Below are 25,931 nucleotides of genomic sequence, written 5' to 3'. Positions count from 1 at the left end.
CACACCTTTGGATTGATGGTCTGGGACGCTAACCAGTCGGCCATCATGGAGTAAATGCTCTAGAACTGAATTGATCCGTAGTGGCGAAATAATGTCACAAGGTATAACATATCAAACCATTATATAACTAGGGGAAATATACCCTTTCTAATCAAACACCTATCTTCGTCTTATGGAGAGTTTGATGCTTGATTAAAGCTCCAAAAATACTATTTAGACTGTAAACTTACCAGCAACAGCACCTCCTCGAGTAAGCACGCAAATGTATGCCACTTACTGGCCAAAAAGATCAAATTTAATGCACGTTTGATCATAATTTCTATTTTGCGAGACCATTTCTCATCATTTTGGTGGCACACACATCCACACGCAAGATCAGAGGTTAACTGCTTAACGAAAGTCGCCATCAATATCTTTTCACTTGCGCTAACGATTTCAAAGCGCTTAAGATATAAAATTGCTTCCAACTACCGGCAACATGTTCTTTTGACCGTTACTTAGTCACTCACTTGAAAAATAATCCCGAAACATGTAAATAATTAGCAAGCGCCATCAAAAAAACAAACGCGCTAAGTCTTTTGACGTTTCAATTTTGACCATCCATTCTAATCGAAGGCTGAAAAAACCGAGCGAGAAGCGAAGGCAAATAAAGAACAAAGGGTGGCCACCAACACCACCACCAGCGCTTGTGGTGTTGCCAGGAAACTTTCTTTATAAATGCTACTTTTCGTGAGTGTTCGCTCAAAATTTCATCAATTTTGGCAGCACGAAGCAGACCCAAACGAGCGTTGGAAGAAAAAAAGAACTAAGCTGAAAATAGAAAAATGGACGTGGCCCAATGCACACGACTGATTAGAATGCGTTTTTGAAATATTTTTTTAAAATGCTTGTAAAAGGAATAGCATAACTTTAAATAAAAGTGAAAATAAACAGAAATGTTCACAAAAAGTTGCTCTACTCGTTGGTGTACTTGGTTTTACTGAATTTCAAGGAACACTCCAGATTATCCAGCATCATTCAAACAAGACCGCTTATTATGCTTAAAATGGGTTTATTTCCCCTACTAACAACATCTCAAAAACAGCCCAGGGCCATCTCATATACTCATGAACTGGACGAGGGAGTCGTGGATTGCCTGGCCCGAGTCATCTGCATTACCGATCTCTGCCTGTACAATTTCAGAACAAATCGTTAGCCAGAGAAAGGTATTCGCTTCAAAGGTTCTTGAGATATATGGTGGTTACTAACCGAACCGTCTCAGTTGAAATATACTGTGGTCATGGCCAAGTCCTGCCAAGACGGGGGTTCAAATACATACATACATACATACAAAATTGCTTAAACTGTTTAAGTCAGCAAAAGAGTATCCTAATAATCAATTCAATCATTTTAAATTACAAACAAATTCTAAAAAACTTGATAAAAATATAATTGTGTTCATACACAACTTATTATAAAATAAATATTTAAGACTAGCTATAGTTCCTCATATCATCTGGTAATTTAGCAAATTATTATTATTTATGTTTGAAGACAAGAGCAATTAGTTGTTTGGCGTCAACTTTATCTAAAATCTTATGCTTAAATACGGGTAAAAGGAGTCTGCGATCAGCAGAGAAGCGAGTCAGACGTGCGTCCCTCACACACAAAAAAGTGCTAAAAAGTGCAAAAAATGCCTCACGGCAAGAAAAAGAGGCGGTCCTCACCAGCAGGATCGGCAGATTTGAAGAAGCTAAAGAATGCCGAAGCGCTACCTGCAAAGCCAGGCAGTTTGAGCAAGGACGCTCAAAATTCGTCTGGAAACCAGTTCGCTACCCTCCTGTGGACGTGAGCGAGAAGGAAGAATTTGAACGACGGGAAAAGTTGCCACCCATTTTGTGAAAACATCGTCATCGGATTCGGTGCGAAAGTGGCTGACCGGGTTTATCAAATCTGGTGCTTTACGAGCTTCCATTCGCTTGTGTGCTGATGGACTCAAAATTCTGCTACCTACCAGAAAGGATTACAACTACGTTCGGGATTTCCTGAACAACACCAAGATTGAATACTACAGCCATGACGATCCAGGTAAACGCCCCATGAAACAGGTCCTCCGAGGCCTGTACGACATGGATGTGAGTGTGCTGGCAGAAGAGCTCAAAACTCTTAAGTTGAACGTGATCGAAGTCTTCAAGATGACGAGACACAACAAGGACATCAAGTATCGTGATCAACTGTACCTGGTTCATCTCGAGAAAGGATCGACAACGCCGTCTGAGCTGAAAGCAGTTCGGGCAATTTTCAACATCATCGTGACTTGGGAACGTTATCGTCCAGTGCACCGTGACGTGACACAATGTTCGAACTGCTTGCAGTTTGGGCATGGTGGAAGGAACTGTTTCATCAAGAGTCGTTGTGCAACCTGCGGAGGTGAGCACAAAACTCAAGCTTGCCAAACAATCAACGAGAACATCGAAGCGCAATGCTTCAATTGCGGCGGCGACCATTCGACCAAGAATCGGAGCTGCCCAAAACGAGCTGAGTTTGTAAAAATTCGGCAGCAAGCGACGACGAGGCACCAACCAAATCGTCGCAAAACACCACCAGCATACACGGACGTGGATTTTCCTGCTTTGGCGTCACCTGGAGCGGGATCTGTTCGAGTGGTTCCAAATCTGCAGCCATTGCCGTTGAATCAGCGGCAAAAAGTTGCAGAGAATACAACACCTCCTGGCTTCAGTTAGCAACCGAGGGAAAACCAACCAACATCAACGGGTGAAGGCAGTAGTGACCTGTTTTCACCACAAGAACTTCTGAACATTTTCATCGAGATGACAATAACACTGCGTGGTTGCAAAACTCGTGCGGAACAAGTAAGAACGCTTGGAGGATTTATCTTAAAATACAGTTCGTAGTTTACTCGCTCTAATGATTTTGAATGTTTCAATGAATTTACATTTTTTAGTTTTAATTTATTTTTTTTTTTTTAGTTTTTAAAGTGATTTTTTTTTCTTTTTTACCCAAATGTATTCGATTCAATGCAAAAATGTAAAACAATTTGAAGTAAATAAACGAATGTGAACAGTTAATAATAAAACGAAAAATAAAACAAAGATGAAGAGCATTAGCCATACCACTTAGAATGTAAATGAAATGTAATTATTATAAGAAAGTTCAATAAAAACATATTTAATTTCAAAAAAAAAAAATACGGGTAAAAACTTTCAACAACCGATTTATTTTACCAATACTGCTAAAATTGCTTTCTGTATTAAGCTTTTCAGAAACTTTAAAACTGCTTGTTCAAATGTTAAACTATTGCATGACTTCGGATTTTTTTTTTCAAGAGAAAATTTATTGAAATGAAATTTTATCTGAAAGTTGATAAGTTTCCATGAATGATATTGTTTTGCCTTCCTCACCTCAATGAGGAAAGGCTATAAAATCACTCGAAAAATTAACTTCATAATTCGACCCCCCCTTCACGTATACCTATCGACTCAGAATCAAATTCTGAACAAATGTCTGTGCGTGTTTACGATTATCTCCGGACTGGCTGAACCGATTTGGACCGTTTTGGTCTCATTTGATCCGTCTTGGGGTCCCACAAGACCCTAGTGAATATTATGAAGTTTAAAAAAGTACTTCAAAAGTTATGCAAAAAAAAAAATTGTGAAAAGGGTGGTTTTTGTAAGAAAGCCCATCATTAGAAAGGTATTTGAAAGACTTTTCCAACGCGTTCAAAAGATTGAAGATCTGACAAACCCATCAAAAGTTATTAGCACTTAAGTGTTATTTATACACTTTTTTGATACTCAAATATTTGGATGAAAAAGTTGTCCGGATTCATCATGCGATCGTTAGATAGGTAATCAAAAGACCTTTCCAACGAGGTCAAAAGATTGAAGATTTGCCAACCCTATCAAAAGTTATAAGTACTTTAGTGTTTTAAATACACTTTTTTGAGGTCAGATCTCAGATATTTTGGTAAAAATAAGTGTTATTTATACACTTTTTTGAGGCTGTGTAGTATAATTACTCTATGAATGCGAGGAAGGCACCTACTACCTAAAGGTGGATTAAGTAACGTTCTTTTTTGCAATAATCAAAAAGTTTATTCAAAATTTTCTCAAACGTTATTCCAGTTCGAATTGGTCACTAGATCAACACCAAAATGCAATAGCTCAAATTAATTTAAAACGAATAGAATTAAGATGGGGTCCGGTGGTTTAGTGGTTAGCGTGGTAGCCTCTAAACCCCAGTATGGCTTGGGTTCAATCCCAGATGGTCCCGGTGGCATTTTTCGAGACGAGATTTGCCCTGATCACGCCTTCTATCGGATGGGGAAGTAAAACGTCGGTCCATTAGCGTAAAAGAGGTTTTGAGTGACTCACCACACATAACCTTCGGACGCCTAGAAATGAGCAGAAACTTGCAACAGAGACCACAAAAGACCCGGGGGTCGTTTTTTTTTTTTTTTTAAATAAATACAATTTTATTTCACTTTTGTTTTATGTTACATATGTAGGTACATCTAAATCTTTAAATACACAACGCTGTTAGAAAACAAATGCATATTTTCCAAACCTCCTAACAAAAAACTGTCGCTGATCCCACCTTTTATTCCTGAGAATGCTTTTAAATACAAATAACGATGGATTCTTGTAATGCCTCATATTATAAACTATAGCTTCTGACACAATCCAATAAACGGCCTGAAAAATTCTATTTTTTGTTCCTATGTATGCAGAAAGGATTTCCATTGGATCCGGAAGATTTGCCTTCATATTGACATTCACTTTTTCAACTACCCATTCCCAAATTTCCTTTGAATTTGTACAATTTGTTATTCTATGTAAGTTTGTATCAAGTTCATGGCAAATCTCGCATTCGGCGTTATTTAATCCCCTCACATTATAGCTGCATAATTTTTCTTTGTTTGGATATATATCGTTTAAAATTTCATAGATTATAGATTTCGCATCAGAGTCCATATAATTTTCACTAAAATTCTCCCACGTGCTCAACCAGTCAGGACTTGGCGCCTTGCTCTGGATTTTCGGTTCACAGCTTTGTTTAGACAACAACGAGCTATAAATTAGTGCCGATGTGTTCAAAAAATCGTAGGCTTCGTATTCAATAGCAATGTTCACCCAATCATATGTATTCCGAGTTAAATTCTTTGTAGAAATATTGTCTATAAGATAGTGTTTTCTATTAACAACGTTATTTTTGTATAAGATATTTCTAATGAATAATGCTTTGAATTTTACCTCTGCCTCAACTAACGCTAATCCACCTCTCTCGAAGGGTAAATATAATTGTCCTGCTTCAACTTTAAAAATTTGAGAACCCCAGAAATATCTTAACACCATTTTCTTCAATTCATCAATATGGCGTTTGTCTGGCGGTAAAATTTGACCAAGATACCAGCACTTCGAAAGAATAAAAGTATTTAGAATCCAAGATTTTTGAACAAAATTTAAATTTCTAATGCAGATTGAATTCAATTTCCCTCTGCATGCTGATATAATTTTGCTGTAATTTTTATCAATCATATCTTTCCAATTATTTACAATTAACATCCCAAGTACCTTTATTTGTGTTTCCTCTCTAAGAATCTGTGGTCCTAATTTACAGTTGTTAATCCGTACGTAAGAAGATTTTTTACTATTCAATCGAATTCCAGAACATTTCCCAAACTCTTCAATAATTTTCAGCACGTTATCAAACTCATAATCTGTTTTAACAACCATTGTTACGTCGTCCGCATACGCTACCACTTTAATAAAACTATGATCTAGTAATATGCCTGTAACAGAAGAATAGAGCTCTCTTATCAATGGTTCCAGGTAAATTACGAAAAGTAGCATCGAGAGAGGGCAGCCTTGTCGAATGGATCTGCCAATTTTAAAACAATTTGTCAAATGCCCGTTAAATAGAACACTGGCGGTAGCATTTCGGTATAAATTTCTTAGACATGCGATAAACTGGTCCGGAAAGTTAAATTTTTCTAATATGCTCCACAATAAATCATGACTAACATTGTCGAATGCGCGTTCCATATCGAAACTAACGATTGCAGTTTTAAATCTTTTTGAACCAGTAGCTTTGACAATAATTTTTCTCAGCATGTCAAGACTGTCCACGCATGATTTGCTATTAACGCATGCAGTTTGCCCTTCCTCAAGGATATTTCCCAAAACATTCTGAATACGATTTGCAAGTATTTTTGTAAAAATCTTGTAATCACAATTCAACAGGCTTATGGGACGAAAACCAGAAATGTTTTCCGCACATCCAGATTTTGGTATCAATGTTATTACTCCTTCGCAAAAAGAAGAAGGAATTACAACATTACCACGCAGCAAGTCGTTAAATAACTTAATCATATCATTTTTTATTAAATCAAAATGCTTGACGTAAAATTCATAGCAAATACCGTCAGGGCCCGGGGTTTTCTTCTTTGTACAACTCCATACTACCTTCTTTAATTCTTCTTCGGTAATAGGTTCAATTATCGAGTTCGAGTCGTCCTGATTTAGTCTTTTTTTAATATAATTCATTGATCTGCAACTGGGTTCTAAAAAGTCGTGCTTTTTGAAATTTTCAGAAAAATGGTTGAATAAAAACTTTTAATATTCTCTGTGCCGACAATTTCATTACACCCATCTAAAAGCTTCTCAATTCTACTACTTTGGTTGAATTTATGCCTGGAAATAATCTGATAAATGTTCGTCCTTTCGTTGGTGAGGATACTGTTTGAGGAAAGTTTTGATTCATAATATTTTAATTTTTCAGATTCTATTTTAAAAATTAAGGATTTAGTTAAGCCCATTTCCCTGCTAACATCTTCATTATCATTTTGTCTAGAGGATAATTCAATCAACGTTTTGTATAATTCAGATTTGCGCATGGCTATGTTCCGATTGAATTCAATACTTTTCATCTTGAAGAAGTTTTTAACCTTGGATTTGAAATGGGTCGTCCACCAGTTCATAAAATTATTTTCATACGAGTGCCGTTGTTGTAGAGCTTCGTACGTAAAACAAAATTCATTTTCACATTCATCGTCATTAATAAAAGCTGTGTTTATCTTCCAATAACCTCTTCCAAATGATGTCCCCAAGTCTGACTTTTGAATGGAAATTTTCATCAAAATCGCCCTATGATCTGAGAAGACCACAGGCCAGGTCTCAAAATTCAAAACAGATTTTAAAAGATCTTGTGAAGCATAAAATCTGTCAATACGAGATGCTGAATCACCTCTCAAAAAGGTGTACTGCACTGCTTGGTTTTTTAGAGCTTTTTCTACATCCTTGAGGGCCATTTTTGACGTCAGTACTTTCAAACTATTACAAAAATTTTTGGTATTTCCTTTGGTGTCAGTCGGATCCAATATGCAATTGAAATCCCCACCCAGTACGTGCGCTCGAGCAGCTGCCTTATTAAGGTGAATGGCAATATTTTCAGCGAAAAGAGTTTCCGTTCTTTTTCAGCTGGAATCCAGCGTGCCCATAAACGTTAATATAATTAATCCCATTAACCAATACTGAAACAATTCTACTGTTTGGGTCACAGATGATATCATCGTAATCCAAACCTTTACGAATCAAAATAGCCGTGCCTTGATTTCTGCATACGTTAACTATCGCATGGTGGGTGAAAATGAATGAAAAATTGTTGAAAGCTACTTCCTGACAAAAAATAATATCTGCGTTACTGTTCTTTACAAAGTCGTGAAAAAGTGAAAGTTTAAGCCTGGTCTGAATTGCGTTTAGATTGATACTGGCGATAATGCCCGTGTAGTTCATGTTGGGTTAAGGGTTAGTTGTTCTTTCTTTTTTGGGTTAGTTGTTGTTAGTTTTTGGGGTTAGGTTTCTCCTTTTGCGCCGACCTTGATCGACTTCGACCATCCAGAACCTTGAGCAGGTTAGGAATCGTTAAACGTGGCTGCGGCTTACCACTTTCTCCTTTTGGTGTCTTGTCCGTCGGTCGACCTCGTGGTGGTTTTGGAGGTTCCACTCCGTTCGGCGACATCTCCATTGAATCGCCTGCTCCGTCAGAATCTCCGCCCGCCCAATCTGGCTCGACCCGTCCATCGGATTTCCCGCCCTCTTTGGGGCTGTCAGTCCTCCGCTTCTTTACCTCCACCGTTTCCTCGGAATCTCCGCCCTCTTTGGGGCTGACAATCATCCGGTTTTCTGGCTTGACTGTTCCTTCGGAATCTCCGCCCTCTTTGGGGCTGACAATCATCCGGTCATCTGGCTCATTCACCAGGCTCATAAGTCGCTCGCCATTCGGTATCGCCGGCAAAGGCAGTGCCGGAAGTGCCGGCAACGGGAGCCCAGGCCCTTTAGAGCGGCTGCGTAGTCCACAGGTTCACATCCATTGCTGGGGTTCTGTCACTTGCTGGAGTTCGATGTGCCGAGGCCTTCTGTGGGCAGTCCGCCTTCACATGGCCTTCCTGCTTGCAGGTAAAGCAGCGATTTCGCAGTCCCTCGTAGAAAATGCGACACTTGTAGTGGCCAATGTACAGTGCTGGAGGGATTTCTGTTTTCACCTCCATGTGCGCCCCCCTAGTCCCGCTGAATGCATTGAATCCGAGTTCCAACGGCAGTTTTTCGCGTACCAGTTGCCGCACCGTGCCAAATTTGGCCAGCGCTTTGGCGATCTCCGCGTCCGTCACCTCTGGTGGAAGGTTAAACAGCCGAACGTAACGGAAAAACCCGTCTGCCACGGCCACGTGGACTTGCACTTCCCTCCCGTCCGCATACTTGAAGGTTTCCGTTTGTCTTAAGCGTTGTGTGGTCTCCTTCAGCGTCATCTCGTCGGTAAACTTCACGAAAAACGTTTTGTCCGAAATGTCCAGGTACACCGAGTGTACTTCTGTGTCCTTGATCTTGAGAACCTGCACCAGGAAAGTGATGGCTTCCTTCAAGGTCGGCATTACGCCGTCTCTTCCGAAATCGAATCCCACGGTATTCTTCTTCTGCGCGCGATCCATTACTTTCCTTTTTGTTGAATTCCTTTTGTTTAAAAAACGAACAATGCAGGTGGCCTTGGCCCCTGTTAAATTGTGGAGAGATCGATAGGAGCTAACTATTTAAGCGACTGTTCTCGACCACTTCTCGTTCGCGTCTGTCGTTAAAGTGGATTACTTTGCTTTTTTAGAATTAAGATGCAAAATTTATCACAAAACGCAAAAATCATAATAATAGTTATCCTACCAGTAAAAAGTAGTGTAATTTCGGAAGGTGTAATATTGCACGGAGAAAAATAAGTTTCCAAAATCGTGAACAAGCGTTCATGAACACTTTTTCACGATTTTGGGAACTGATTTTTCTCCGTGTGGAAGGTTGAATATTACCTTTTTTATGATGCAATTTTACTCAATTTAGACTGAAAAAAGTGATATTAGGGAGGTTAAAACACATTTTTTCTGACATCCCAGATGTAATATAGTCGACTCTCTGGCTGTCGATCTTCTCGATATCAATATTGCTCCAGGTGTCAATAATTTGGTCAGTTCCTTCACGAAGTGTGCTTTAATGTTTCGTTCTATATTTTGATACCTCCCGCTCTCGACGGTCCCTTCAATATCGATAACGAAATAGTCCACTATATTACTATGATTATTGTTTACTGTGGACTGTAAAGACTAATTTCTTAGAAAAATATTTAAAGTTTCTCGCCTGGGTAAAACATTTTCTTTAAACTTCACTCAACTGTTGGCCCTACCCATGTTCGATTTTCGTAAAACTTTATTCAAGTGATAATTTTGGAAAATACTTTTTTTTTCATTAGTATTCTATGGTGATGAAATGGTCAACTTTTTATCACCAACAATAACAGTGCTGAATGTTCATTATAACACTCATTTGAGTTCTGAAAAGATCAACTTTACGCGCTGATCATCGTTTAACCACTTGTTGCATAAACTATTATTTTGAGATTGTCTGCTCTAAAACTTTGTAGTATATTGTTAAAAAAGTTATAAAAACCAAGAAATTCTGAAAATATGTTCTTTCTTAGTTATAAATGTCTGTCTAAGATTTGAAAAGTACATTTCCTTCGAAATAACATGTCTCATGATTGTTTACAGTTAAGTAAGGAAAATTTACAACAAAAAAAAACATATTTGCTACCCTTTCATTGAATTATACCTTATTAGTAGGAATTTTGAGAAGAATCGGGAGCCCAATTTTTTCATTAAAGTCCATTTGATTCCATTTTTTTCAATTATCAACATTTCGAGGAGCAAATTTAACAACAAATTTAACTTAGATTTGTGACAATAACTGTAGTTGTTTTACTTTGTTGCCTTTGGAGAATGTAGAATAGGCCTTATATTAATCTAATCTAATCTAATCTAATCTAATCTAATCAGACCCTAGCGCAGCCAATCTTTCGAAGGGATCCTGGAGAGTGCCTTAGGTTAGATGACGCCTAGCACTCTTCTTGTCATTTATTAACATTTGTAGTGCGCCATTGCATTAGAATGCATTGAAACAACACAAGCGTTAAAGCGGCCAGGCCTACTGCGTAAAGCCGTATCGCAGAGATGACTCGTAATTGGGTTGAGTTTGAGCACTGAGTGTTCGAACAACAACACAATTCTGAATCGACAGGGGAGGAAGAAGCGTGGGGACACACCACCATACGCTCCGAGATTTGGTTGTATTCGTTGGGAGCACCATGCTAAGAAGGTTTGGTACTCCGGGACCATCTGGGATGGGACATTGTATTTCCACGAATGCCCTGGACACTATTTTCCGTGGTTATAGCGCCACAACTCGCTTTGTAGAATAGGCCTTATATTATCAGAAAAAAAACTAAACAAAATGTTGTATACACCAATACTGAAATGAGAGAAGAAAAACAAAAAAATATTTGTTGGTCTTGTAACGAAAATTACTCAAAAAACTCAGATTTTTTTAAGAAAAACATTTTTTAGTAAAGGGCAGAAGAGATTTCTTTTTTAAATAGCATTAAAGTTCATTTTAAGTTTATTGAAAACCTCAAAGTCCTCTACATTGTATCCATCTGCTACAACAGTGCGGTATCTGTATTTATCAAAACAACCTTTACCGAGTGGAGATTAGAGCTCACCACCCACGCGCTCTTTTTCGTCAAAAACTTGTCCTTTATGGCAGTTCTACTATCACAAATCAAAACACCCACGTGCACAAAACAGAGTGGTAAATTCAACTTGACCTTTGCTTTTTATCTGTTATCAAAATGCGATGGACAGCACAATAGGCTTGATTTTTTTTCAAATTTAATTCCTTTGTTTTGTTTGGATGGCGATTAGATAGTTTGGTCTAATGAAAATATTGTGAGGGAGATATCCAGATATTGACCGTACAAAATTGGATTTATATGACCTTTGAACAAAAAGCTAATAAAATTTAATGTGATAACATTTTCTTATCAGATTTTCTTAGAATCAAATGCAATAAACTTTAGCAAATTTATCTATGCGAACATTGTTCAGAAAATATCTGAAAATAAAGTAAACATGTAACCAGAAAAGTCAATTATATAGGTTCAGAAAGGTCGTTTGAAAACAGTAGCCTAAACCAATTTTAAAAAATAGTTAGCAATATTTTTTTTAAATTAAAAACTTCACATAAAAAAGTAAGTCAATCTGCGATTTTGTACACTGTTACACATTACTCATCTATACTAGCAATAAACTAATGAGACGTCGCGGGTAGCTTAACGATTGTTATTACTTAATGAGGGCAATTCTCCAGCCATAAACGAGAATTTACGTCAGTTATGATTGTCTGGGCATTTTTCACCTTTTCTTCTACAAAGAGAGCAGCAGATAGCTTGTCTGGTTTGCACCGAAATTTTTCGCGTGGTCTCATCCAGGACAAAGGAGGCGATTTCGCTTGATTTGAACTAGACGAGGGTCGTCAAGCAACAACCACCACTCCCTTATCACACAGGTTTGGTCCGGTTTGTTAGACGTTTCGGATCGATTGATCCTTTTTTTTGCTTCGCAAAGGTGGTCAACGCGCTGGCGTGGCTTGACTTTTGATAAGGATACTATTTTTATAACTGCCTTTGCGAAAGACTTACCCGATAAGGCTCGGTGGCACACGAATGATTCTTTTTTTGGGGAGGTTGGTTGTAAATTTGGAAGCTGACAGAAGAACGATTGACTTTGAGTTTTGGGGCATAAAGATATCAAAACTGCATGTCACAAGATCCTAATCAGAGAGGTTTTGAGAGGGTCAAGATTGGAGTTATTGCTTTTTTTCTCTCAAATTTGCAGCCTTTTAAATTTTGACTATAATTTTTATCCTTAAGATTTCGATTCAAATAACTTAGTATTTGTTACTTAAAGTTTAGAGCAATTCCAGCTCAAATCAGGATTTTTTTCTGGTACTTTTGTACCCGACCCTCTCCGATTTCAATGAAACTTTTTAGACATCCTAGGCCTATATAAGCCATTTTTGTGTTTATGGAGCCAATTATACTCGAAAATGACATTTGAGAAGGGCGTAGGTTATTTTAATATTTTTGTATTTTGTGATTTAAAAATTACTGTAACTCAAATCCGTTGCATCATATCAAAAAGTGGTTGAAGACAAACTTGTAGGAAATTGGACGGGCTTTTTGAAAAAAAAAATACACTGAAAGAAAAATACACGCCACTTCCATGAGATTTTTCAATTTTTAAGTTTAAAAGTTAAATTTGAAGATGAAATCACGATTTTTTTCGTTCAAATTTTTTGAGAAAATAGCCTAAAATGTTACAAAAAGACTCACGCAAAATGCAAGATGGTATGTCTCTCCTAAAAAATACAAAAATTATTTACTAAAACTGTTTTTTTGAAAAGTGGTCTAAACTTCAAAATTTCGAAAACCGATAGTGGGAATCGATTCCCAAGACAATTTTACATAAAAGCCTACATATTGACCATTGTCCTATGTCCAATCCTTGTGAAGATACAGCGGTTTTAAAAATAAAAATGTTAAAAAATAGGTTTTTTGATGGTTTTTTGCATATCTAAATCACAGACTTGATTTTTCAGTCGCGAAATTATTTTTACCGGAAAGCACGTCCAATTTCCCATAAGTTTGCCTCTGACAGCTTTTTAATTTGACTCGTTTTAATATTTACGTAAGCTTATTTACTATCCAGGTTTCTAAACGAAGTTGACTTTATAGCTGTCGGCCACCATTGCTAGTACCAACCACTAGTGTCTTCCTTTTTATCTACAAGGACTTCGCCGCCCTGGGCTCCTAAGTGTATGAAAGTATGGCACGGAGCGACGGCGCCGAATACCCATATTTACACAAAGAACTTTAGAGCGCCCGCTGCGGGATTCGAACCAGCGACCTCCGGATTGTGAGTCCAGTGCGCGGTCCGATTGATCCACACGGGCGGGACAGGTTTCTAACACACTGAAAAAAATATACTATTCTTAGTTATGAGCATATCTGTAAGCCCATACATCCAATTCAAATGCTGTAAAAGACAAACTTATGGGAAATTGGACGAGCTTTCCGGTAACAGTATTTACGAGTCTGAAAAATCAAGTCTGTCATATAGAAATTGCAAAAAAAAACTTCAATAAACCTATTGTTTCAACATTCTTATTTTTAAAACCGCAAGGATTGGACATAGGACAATGGTCAATATGGAGACTTTTATGTAAAATTGTCTGGGGAATCGATTTACACTATCGGTTTTCGAAAATGTTGACGTTTAGACCACTTTTCAAAAAAAGCAGTTTTATTAAATAATTTTTGTGTTTTTTTAGGAGAGACATACCATTCTGCATTTTCCGTGAGTCTTTTTGTAACCATTTTTTTTTTCAGTGTAGTCCTTATCTACATCTACAACTACCTACAACTTTGCCGAAGACACCAAATCGATCAAAAAATTCCTTCAAAAGATACAGATTTTTGAATTTTCATGTATCATTTTTGTATGGACAGCTGCCAAATTTGTAAGGAAAATTATATGGACAATTGTGGTATGGACAAACCAATTATGCAAAATGGCTTCTTTGGGCATACCGAAGGCTCCAAAAAAGTTTCAGCCGAATTAAAAAATACCAAAAATTAAAGAAAATTACCGATTTCGTAGAGAATTGCTCATCTTTTCAATAAAAATCAGAATTCAAAACATTTTTTTTTTGTCCAAAGCATGAAATAAGGAAAATATTCAATTCCAAACCTTTTCAAAAGTTATGCCTGATTTAAAAATATGCAGATATGAACACAAATCCGAGGTACATTTTTTGATATCTCGTGACGGAGTGGCGGTAAGACCCCTTCCCTTTTTAAAGATGCGAAAAAAGACGTGTTTTTCAATCATTTGCAACCTGAAATGGTGATGAGATGAAAATTTGGTGTCAAAGGGAATTTTATGTAAAATTGGACGCCCGATTTGATGGCGTACTCACAATAAAAAAAACATATTCTTCGTAGAAAAACAATAGTATTAAAAATTCAGCAATTTTTCTTTACTCGACTGTAATTTTTTTGAGACATGTCATTCTAAAGGAAATTTAATAAGCATTTTGAATGTGAAATCACCCAGTAAGGTAGTTTTTTCATTTAGAACCAAATTTTTTATTTTAAAATTTCATGTTTTTTTCCAACTTGTTATTTTAAGTTATGTTAAGAGTCTATCAATGTTTTACATAGTTGTAGAGAAGACAATTACAGTTTTTTTTATTTATAAACATAAGGGGTTTGCTAGTAACCAGCACGAGTTATCGCGATTTTACGAAACAAAGTTTTGAAAAAAAAATCAACAAAAGAAAAGTTGGAAATTCTTCATTTGGGCTGAGAATGATCAACCCCTACATGTGCCTGCTCAAACGTGATAACGCTTGCTGCTGGCATTGCCAGCTGGTTTTCCACGCAACAATTTTCCTTTTCCCAGCTCTCCACCACCCACCCCCCCGTAGCACATGTCACTGTCATTGTGCATGTACACAACACAATCATCGTTTGACCACCACCCCCTCCCAGCTGCCCACCACCAAGCTCCATCAAGAATACTCTCTAGACACACATCGTTATAGATGTACAATATCGAAAAGTCATTATATATCGTTTTCTGTTTGTAAAACACTGAAATAGCTGCTTCTGGACTCTGGCCTGGCCTGGACTGGTATCATGCACATGAATAAAAAATAATACCCCGAACGACTAGGCCAACGACGACGATTCCCGGGTTCCCTTAGTCGTTCGTCGGACTTTTACCGGGTTGGACCGAGCGACGTACACACCCTCCCGATTTATATTGCAAGGTCTCCAACAGATAACCGCGGTCAGCAGTGGCCACGACTGTGCAGTTTTCGCGCGGAGTGCACCGGAAATGGACGCATTGCTGGGTTGAGCACGCAGAAAAAGTCCTTTCTACGAAATTGTTGAAAACTTTTTTACTAAATCTGAGCGAAATTCGTCAACTTCTACGCCGAAGTTCAGTCCGCGGGTCGCGTGTGGGTCACGTTCCGGCGCCGCTTCCGGACCGAAAAGTGTTATTTGAGTGGCCGCAATGTACTTCAACAGTGCAAGCAACTTCAAGTGCCGACGTCGTCGCCAGCGCCACCGAATGCCAGTGCCAGTGATGTTGGAGTAGAAACCTAATTCCAAACTGATAACCCAAAGTGTTGGGTGTGTGATAACGCGCCGAGAATTTGAGTCAAGTGCAGCGTTGTGATTTTTTTTTCGTGCTGCTTCAACTTGTTATCGGACAACATGAGCAAAATAACGCCACTGGTCAAGTTCAGGGCCGTGCCCTTCCCGGTAGGTATTGTGGGGTGGGGAAACCGGGAACATCATATGTTCGTACATATTTGATATCCGAGGGAAATGTAGCATTGTCGGGTATGGCCTTGCGTGTGACACCTGCTGGAAGTGTAGGAAAGGTGTTGGCCATACACTTTTAGTTGTATGGGTTTGTGTTTCTCATGAATATAATATTTTAACTTAAAACAGAAAATGAAAAATAGATTTCAAAATGTGATGAAATACTGTGGCACTGCCAACAAACATTTGAACTTGTATTCTTTAAATTAACATATTTCGGCCAGTTTTTGACCAAATGGCACCAAATTTGGAGCTCTAACTTAGCAACTACCTATTTGTTTGATTTTTAAAATCTAAAAATGAAAATCATAAAAAAAATGATCAGCTGCTTTAAAAAAACTGTGGGTTTGTTTAAAATTTTACAAATTTTATACGAAAAATATTATGAATGTTTACATTCAGCCCACAATTGAGTAGGGGAGAGTGGGGAGACTTGATCCCCGGGGACACTTGATCCCAAGCCTGTATCGCGTCAGCATGTGGGTAAAACAATTAGCTTTGTTCTAGAAAGTTATACGAAAATGGACTAAAACTCATTGTAGAAAACAAAGAAAAAAATTAAAAAAATGTTTAGATTGAGTTACACACATTTTTCTAAAACGAGCTGCAAAAAAACTTCCAAGAGATCTTTTTTTCTTTGTTTTGATATGTATAGAAAACACTCAAAAATAATTCAAAAAAATATTTTTTATACAAGAATTTTTTGATAAACTTATCAACTCCAAAACCCTTACGCATTTGACGTTCAATTTATCGTCATACTATTTTTACAATCAATTGTTTAAAAAGGTGCGTTTAGGGAGACTTGATCCCTGCATTTTTACAGTCACTGGAATCAGCCTCAAGATTAATTAATTGGGCTGGGTTTTCATACATTCATATTTCATACATAGTTTCCTTTAGTATAGTTGTACATAACTTACTGCAGTTTGAACCTTTTTTCAATAGTTTTGTAAACAAAAATTTCCAGCTTTTGTAAACATGCTTAATTTTGGTCTAAAAAATAATATTTTAAGTTTTTAAATATTTTATAAACCAAATTTGTTATATTTTGAACACAAACGTTCAGGTTTTATGTGAAATTGCTGTAACTTATAGAAAATTAAAAATTTGAATAAATAAGAAACATTTTGCTTAATATTTCTTTAAAATCTTGAAAGGGGGATCAAGTTACCCCTAACATTTTTAAAATGCCGGTTTAAAATATTTTTTTAAAACGCTTGGCATGATTCGAAGAGTTCATCTGATGAAATACCCTTATAAGCCAAACATAGATGAATGTTTGAGCTTTCAATTCATGCAAAAAGTTTAAAGTTTTGTAAAAATTGACAGAGTTTTGTGCGATACAAAAAAAGGGGATCAAGTCTCCCCACTCTCCCCTATGTTTAACCTAACATTTTTGTTTCCAAAACAGTTGAAAAATGGTTCAAACAGCCGTCAATTATCTTCAACTTTGTCGAAGGAATTCCTGTACTAAAAACTCAACCGACCAGTTAATCTAAAGGCTGGTTTCAGTGACTTTAAATGTGATCAAATTTCCCAAAAGGCATAGTAACGTTGATTGAATAATTATTATAGGACGATAAATGTTAACATCAAGTGTGTAGGAGTTATGCAGCTGACAAGCTCGTCAAACAGTAAATTTTTTAAAAAATATTTTGAATGAATTTGAATATTTTTCTATATTTCTAGTTAGATTGCAATAGTCAGCCATCACAACCTCCGACACTTGTTTTTATTTTTTCCATAAAAAAAAAGTGAATTTTCACAGTTTTCCAGAAAAGAGCATGTAAAGGACGTGCAAATGAACAATTTAAAAGCATTTTTGAATTTGATAATTTACAAATTGAACTAGAACTGATCGAAAAACTAACTTAATCCACCTATGTGGTTAGAGCCTTCCTTATTTTTTTTAGATTCGGAATTAAAAAGTACACAAATATCACTTAAGTAGCCATATCTCGAGACAGGGTTGCCAGATCTTCAATGTTTTGGACTCGTTGGAATGGTCTTTTGAATACCTAAGCAACGATGGGTCATACAATGGATCCGAACATAGTTTACATACATTAAAGTGAGATCCGGATATATGCAAAAAAAAACATTTTGTACATAACTTTTGAACTACTGATCGAAACTTCATAATGCGAATTCCTAAATTTGAGCAAAATCGGTTCAGCCAGTGCTGAGAAAACTGAGTAACAATTTTGGTCACATACACACACACACACACAGACATTTGTTCAGTTTTCAATCTGGGTCGATATGTATACATGAAGGTGTGTCTACGAACTTTAATAAAAAAGTTCATTTCTAGAGTTTTTTTTGAATAGGTCCTATAAACATATGGAAGACAATAGTTTATAGGTCCTTTTAAAAACAAAACTCTAGATTTTTAGAGTAGAAGTATAGACTTAACTCAGCGAGGAAGGCGAAACGGTTTTGGATAATATATTGTTTAATCCAAAAAATATCCAAAATTATTATATTTTTTGTGAAATACCCTAATTTTTAACAAAACTACATATTAGAAAAAAATACTGAAAACATGTGTATTAGACAATATGCGTATCAAATGATCGATAATTTGTCATGCATTTCGATGAAAATATATTTTTTTTAACTCAAAATTTTCACAAAACTACATACTTTCGAATAAATACTAAAAATATGATTGCTTGACAATATGGGTATCAAACGATCGGGAATTTTTCATAACATTCGAAAGTTATAATACTTTTTTGAGAGTTCTCAAAATTTTAACAGAACTACGTATTTTCAAAATATACTCTACATGTCAATTTATTACAATAAGGGTATGGAATGATAGGAAATTTTTCATACATTCCGAAAAAAAATATTGTTCTAAATTCTCTGACTTTTCCCAAAACTACGTATTTATGACAAAAATATTAAAAATGTTGGTATTTTACAATATGGGGATCAAATGGTCGGGAATTTTACATAACTTTCAAAAGTTGTTATACTTATACTTACCCATACTGTAAAAACTAAAATTTTGAGTATTTTTTCAAAACTAGAGTACTTTTTCAAAACAACCAATGCGCCATGGGTTTACTATGTACATAGGACCTTTTGAAAAAGTAAGCGATAAAAATACGTAGATCTGTGATTTTTTTTTAGTATATTTAAAAAATATTTCTATCGAAATGTATGTTATGTATTTAATGCCAAAATTGTAAAAAAATAAGACCACGTACTTTTGTAATTTTCTTTAGTATTTTACAAAACAGTATCATCGTTATCGAAGTGTTTGAAAATATCTCGATCATCTGATACCCATATTAAAAAAAACTGAAATTTTCAGTAGTTTTTCGTAAATACAAAGTTTTGTGTTTTCCAAAATTGTGTCATAACTGTTGTTGAAATGTATGTAAAATTTCCGATCATTTGATACACTTATCGCGATATCTAAAGTTTGGAGTATTTTTCGAAAATCATTACATTTTAAAAATACAGGAAAAATTAATTATTTTGTGATTTTTTAAAATAAAAATTCAAGTGCAATGGATAGCTGACATCATCCCAATTCCAAAAAACTATAACTTTTTTTAAGTTTGGATGATTTTTCATAGGATTAGCATGCTGAACGAATCATAAGCGGAGAAGTGCAAAACCGGGGCATGGCTGAAACAAAAAAATAAAATAAAAAAATCCGGGTTTTGAGATTATTTTAAGTGTACTATTATTATTATTTATAATTCATAACCCGCAACTTTGTTGAATGAAGACTCAAATCGATCAGAAAATCTCTTTTAAGATACATCATTTGTCATGTAGAAAAGCCCCCTAAAAGTATTAGCCAAAAATCAATTTATATCAATTTCCGGTTTTCGGGAAGAATCGTTGAGTTCTCAAAAATTAGAACAACATAATTTTCCCTTTCCCTTACCCGTCAAAATATGAACGTGAATTTTCACAAGCACCAGAATTCAGTAAATCCCCAAAACAAACACAATAGAGCTGCTTGTTTTGTACTTAAAGCATACATATTTAATCTCTAGCACACAATACTTTCATGACAAGCGCCTCGATAGAAGAATTTCTTCACCAATCACACTTGTTGGCCTTGTCCTGATGGCAGTTGCATGGATGGGCAGTGAAAGAACTTGGGGGAACAAATCGATTGGTTTTCACTCATATTTTGCAGAACTTCTCTTTGTCGTTGGATGCATTCGCCTGTTCTTTTTTACCTAGTTCAGAGACCCAATATTTTGAACAGCGCTTGTGACTTGTTCAAACACGTAACGACTTGACGGCGTGTCGCGATGTCAAGCGTCGCAGTTTGACCACGAAGCATAGCAGATGTGGATATTATAAAGTATTTTAAAGTGGTATTGCATATTGCCACATTTATAAATAATAGAATTTCGATAACAATTTTTTAAGAAAGTTTAAATAACAACACTTTCGTGAAACACGTACCGCGCACCGTTTATCGTCCGAACATTTATCAAGTATTTATTTGCCCGGTTCTGCGTCGCGCTTTTCTTTGCACATGTCTCTGGTTCAATAGAACCCAACGATGACTAGGCTAGGCTAGCGCTCGTTTCTGCAACACAATGTACGTTCTACGGTACGGTACGGTACATAACAACCCTCGGAATGACACATAACTTATCGTACGGAATTGTTCACAGTTCAAACAAGTCATTATCGTGATGAGACACTTTAACTGTGGTCTTTAGCAAACCACTTGAGGTATAATCTAAGACATGTTGGTATAAACTAGAGCTTGACTTGTCTAAAAATAACTTAAAGTTATTTTGTTATATCATTGTTCAAAAAGGTATTTTAATATGGTAAAAAAAAACTTACCAAAAATACCCTTCTCTTTTTGGCACGTTCAAAAAAGTTTGACAAGTGGTGAGTGTCGCCACCACTATCGTTTTCTATTAGTAGTAGCTATGGTATAAATTATGCAGTACGCCACGCGATGATTGATGTTTGCCGATGTGTGTGTGTGTTTGTGGTTTTGGGTGTATTGCACGGTGCTGCCAGTAGTAAACGGATTGAACGGAATAAGCTGTCCAATTTGTCACTGAGGAGGCGGCGGCCTGTACACATGCTAGTAAAACCATTTACTTGATTAGGTTATTAGTTGGGATGATTTGTGGTGGGGAACATCAACAATTTGTTTTCTATATTGGGGTATGGAAAATTCAGTAATTTGATGTTGCTACATTTGAGTTATTTTTATTCACGTGTAGAGATCTTTTCTAATGGAACATATTAATTTGATAATAATATTTGTAAAATCGATTTAATATATTTATAACATAATAAACTTGTAAAATCGATTTTGCATGCTGTTGATAAGGGAAACATCATTTGATCGTTGAAGCGTGTGACCAGTTGTGCTGATGGGATATTACGGTCCTGTTCAGCAACGGAGAAGGACAACCATGGGTGGTCTCTCATGCTCATGCTCATGCTCAATAAACTTGTAAAATCGATTTTTAACCTGAACTTAGAAATTTGATAATTTGCTAAAACAAAAATAATGTAAAATGTTAGAAGAGTCTCGGTTGGGAATGATCTCAACATAACTATAACTGAAACTTTAGTTTCATTTACACTACATTTATTAACTATTTCGTTGTTAGCTTGAAAAACTACTTTTTTTTACAAATAAGTCGAACAAATAATGTTACTAAAATAAAGCAAGCCTGATTAAAAAGTTATATAGTGTATCAGTTAGCTTCTAACAGCATCAAAAAATTCTGCAAATTTAAAAGAATTTATTTAAAAAAAGTTCTTTTTTAAAAATAAAGACATCGCTATCACAGCAGACATTTCAGTATTTCTCTACGATTGCATACAATTTGATTTTTAATTCTTTTTCTGGCATGCAAAAATATTTAAAATTATGTATCTCAATATTTATTCCAATCAATTTGACGTCCCCTGCAAACTAGTAGGTCATGATCGGTTGGATTACCTTTTTCGATTTTTTACTCATTTAGTGTTTTAATGGACAAAAATGTCAGGCTTAAAATGTACAATTTAGTGTTGGTCCTTGATTACTAAAATAGTAATCTTTGCAAAACATATAAAAAAACTAAAAACAAAATTATTTTTGTTTGGTGTTGTTTTTCCATTCTCATTTTTTATAACAGTTATTTAAAAAAAAAGTTGGTCCTGATATGATGGCACAAAATTTTCCCCCTCGGAAACTATTTATAAGATTGCAATGCGAGCAAAAAAAGTGCAATCATTTCATTCTTTGGATATTTTTTAGAATCAATTAAGATTAATGAGACATACTTTTCAATAGGGCTCAAATGTGGTCCTCTTGAAATATCGTTTCATTTCGAAGTTATACTTTTGAAATTTCCCAAAATAAATCACCATTTCTTGGGTGAGAAACATCGAATACCGATGTAAAAAGGACTTTGTTTACCAATGGTTCTTACGGCTTTTTGAAAACTAATCCGAGATTTGTCAATTTCACACCAATCGCTACCGAATACTCTCTCTCTCTCTCTTTGCTCTCACTCCAATCGGGCAGTATAGCGAATGGCTCAGAGAGTCGCTCAAAGCTGACTCGAAATAGTCTGCGATCGGCTTTGTTTTGATCATTTTTTAAACTGCTTGAAATAAATGTTATCAAAAATGTTTTGCAATTTTGTTGATAACACAACATCGAAGACACAATTGACTGCAATTTCCACCATGCCAAATATAAATTGACGGCACTGTGGCACTGTGGTAGTGCAGGCCAAATGAGCGCCGCGCTGGCATTTTATTAGATTCTCTCCTCTCTGAGCATATTCGTTTGTTACTCGGTTCGACGGATGGAGTATGCTAAGATATTCACGAAGTATTTGTTTCGCAGTGTTAAGCGATTAGCTGTTCAGAAAAAGAGGTAAAACATAAAGAAAATTAAATTTCTTAAATTCATTGATATTTGGACAATTTGTGACAGTAGCAAAGCTTAATTAAACTTCAATCATGTATAAAGCACCTTGCTGCATGGTTTTTTTTAATCATACTTGAAATTTGAATTTGAAATTTTTTTGTGATTTCGTTTCAAATTATACCCGTAAATTATTTGTTTATTTATTTATTTATTTATTTTGTTATATGTATGTATGTATGTATGTATTAGTACCCCCGTCTTGGCAGGACTTGGCCATGACCACAGTATGTTTCAACTGAGACGGTTTGGTTAGTAACCGACTTATATCTTATGGACCTTAAAAGATTATCATTCTCAATCCAACCATTTGTTATGATATGATTAAAAAGACAATAACATTCATGTGACTTGGGCCAGGCGATCCACGACTCCCTCATCCAGTCCATAAAATATATGAAGGCCCTGGGATTTTATTTTTTGAGAGGGGTTAGTATTTTTTTTTTGGGGGGATGTTTGGCGTTTGAAATGTATGGCAATAAGTATATAATAATTATAATGAATATAGTGAAAGCAATGAGGGGTTATATAATGTATAACAAGTAATATTTCAAATATCAACAAAATAAATAAGAACTAAACAAGTTGTTTCGAAGCTTCTATCTGTTTAATTCGGAGTAAGAAGTTTAAAAAATCAACATAATTATATGGGAAAGTTTATTTTGGGAAGACAACTCAATACAATTCATAATACCAAAATATAAAAAAGAACAAAATTTTGATGATCGTGGAACAAAATAAACAAAAAAAAAACTAATGGTAATGGGGGCTAAATGACAAAAGCTTCAAAACAGCTGTCAAGGGGTTTAAACTTGAAACAACTGCCTTAATTTTGGAAACACTAATTTTATATTGGCTTTAGAAACAAAAATAATATTCAAAAAAAAAACTAGACAAAATACATAACTATCAGAAATGCTTAAAAAGGATAATTTATCCAAATGATTTATTATATCTTGGAAAATACTATCCAAAAATATTAGTGATTCCAAAACCAAGAGATTACAAGAAATAACTACTTAAATATTTTATTTTGAAAGTCTCCCAGATGGTTCCGAAAGTATTCCTGAAAATCAATGCAAACATTATTTCCTGTTACTTATCCAAGATAATTTATAAAATACATTAAAATTTAGCCACCAGGTGGATACAAAAACTGAAAGTTTAAAAGGTTAAATGGATTATTAAACAAAAATAATAGTTTTTTTTTTTCAATCGGGGCAGTTGTCAAGACTTGATTTCAATATAATGTTATAATCTGTCCCGATCTTGGCAGCATTAGCTTTGAATTTTCGTTAAGAAAAGAAAGATTGAATTAAAATTGAAGGCAAACTACTTTACTATTGTCAATGTGAATTTTTTTAAAAGCGCTATACATTTAATGTGTTAGTTTAATTTTGGAACACTTAAAAAAACGGAAGCGAATGACCCACAGGGTTAATGTTTCTCAAATAAAATCAACAAACAACAACAACTTAGCCAAAACGTTATTGATGCCAAAATTGGAAAATAACAACAGATATATCTTAATTTATTTATATTTTTGTAATCTCTAAGATAGTTCCAAAAGCGGGGCTGAAATTTAATGTTATGATTTATATCTAAAACTAAACAAAGCTTCATAGAATATTCGTATGTACACCAGATGGATCCAAAAACTGTTGAGTTAAAATTTTAACTGGATTATAGAAAACAGAAGTGAAGGTTTTAAAAATGTTTTGTTCACACCATTGTGTGACAACATATATGTTGAGAAACCCATAAAATAAACCGTTTAGAAGTATTTAGTTAAAAGAAGAAGTAGCGATCTCAAACTAAAACTAAAAAAACGAAAAAGAACTTCGAAACATCCATCAGGCTATGAAAAAAATAATAATAACCAAACTTAAGCTTTTTCTGGCACAAATTAGATTGGGGAACGTAAAAAAACACAGAAAAGTGAAATAATTATTTCAATGAATAACAAGTTAGCCATGAAATTATAAGTTTCGGGAAAAAGAACGTTGCTATGACATTGACAACAACAACTTCAAATATTTTTTTTTTCTGTTATGTAATTAATACATGAACACTAAATAAGGACCCAAAATGGAAAGAGCTCACCGGGATAGGACAACAGGAACCAAAACAGCCGTTCTACCGCTCCGGATTTTCCACCAACAGCTTCTAAAGGCTCTGCTTCTTAGTATAGGTCCTTTTCTTCTGTTTTCTTTGCGTTGAGCTTCATCAAAGAACTCTAATTCACAAAATCACAATTTCCACTTTTATGGAACCTAGATGTGTTCCAGCACAAAAACCCTGAGCCCCAGAAACACTCCGAGCCGAAAACCGAAGATGTGTCCAAAGCTGCCACCGTAATTCCAACGCCAAAGACGACGCTCATCAGTCGGAAACTACACTTTTCTCCACCACCAATTTGATATTCCTTAGTGCCTCTTCAATCCAGCATTCAAAAACCGACTCTCCACTTCCCGGACTATCCACATTTTTAACTAAAATTTCACTAAAAATACTAAAAATATTAAAATGAGAAATAAAAAATCCGCGGAGCAAAATTTCCTTTATTTATTTATTTTGTTATAATGTAATAAATCTAAAATAAATAAGGTTTAAACACCATTCAGATTCTGTTGGGCTCCCTTGCAATCTCTCGATACAAATCCTAGCAAATATAGTACAAAAGAGCAATTCTCTGAGGTTTCGGTCATTCGATTTTTTTTGTATTTTTTAATCCGGCTGAAACTTTTGTGGTGCCTTCGGTATGCCCAAAAAAGCCATTTTGCATCATTAGTTTGTCCATATAATTTTCCATACAAATTTGGCAGCTGTCCATACAAAAATGATATGTGAAAATTCAAAAATCTGTATCTTTTGAAGGAATTTTTTGATCGATTTGGTGTCTTCGGCAAAGTTGTAGGTATGGATATGGACTACACTGAAAAAAAAATGATACACGGTAAAAAAAATCTGGTGATTTTTAATTTAACTTTTTGTCACTAAAACTTGATTTGCAAAAAACACTATTTTTAATTTTTTTTATTTTTTGATATGTTTTAGAGGACATAAAATGCCAACCTTTCAGAAATTTCCAGAATGGGCAAAAAATCTTTGACCGAGTTACGATTTTTTGAATCAATACAGATTTTTTCAAAAAATCAAAATATTG

General features: G+C 35.4%; 1 protein-coding gene across 3 annotated transcripts in view; it reads left to right on the top strand.

The window, feature by feature from the left end:
* The window catches only part of LOC6038405 (anion exchange protein 2), a 149,801-nt gene that overhangs the window by 41,509 nt on the left and 82,361 nt on the right, over positions 1-25,931 (top strand). Inside the window, exon 1 of one of the 3 annotated variants that reach the window (XM_038258972.1) lies at positions 15,189-15,762. The exons of the other annotated variants lie outside the window; for them this stretch is intronic. Within the exon in view, the coding sequence (XP_038114900.1) occupies positions 15,715-15,762 (48 nt within the window). The 5' untranslated portion in view covers positions 15,189-15,714. Of the gene's footprint in view, positions 1-15,188; positions 15,763-25,931 lie in introns of those variants that run through there. 3 annotated transcript variants of the gene reach the window in all.

This window comes from Culex quinquefasciatus, chromosome 3 (genome assembly GCF_015732765.1).
Source record: "Culex quinquefasciatus strain JHB chromosome 3, VPISU_Cqui_1.0_pri_paternal, whole genome shotgun sequence".
NCBI classification, from domain to species: Eukaryota; Metazoa; Arthropoda; class Insecta; order Diptera; family Culicidae; genus Culex; species Culex quinquefasciatus.
This window is presented reverse-complemented; position numbering and strand designations above follow the sequence as displayed.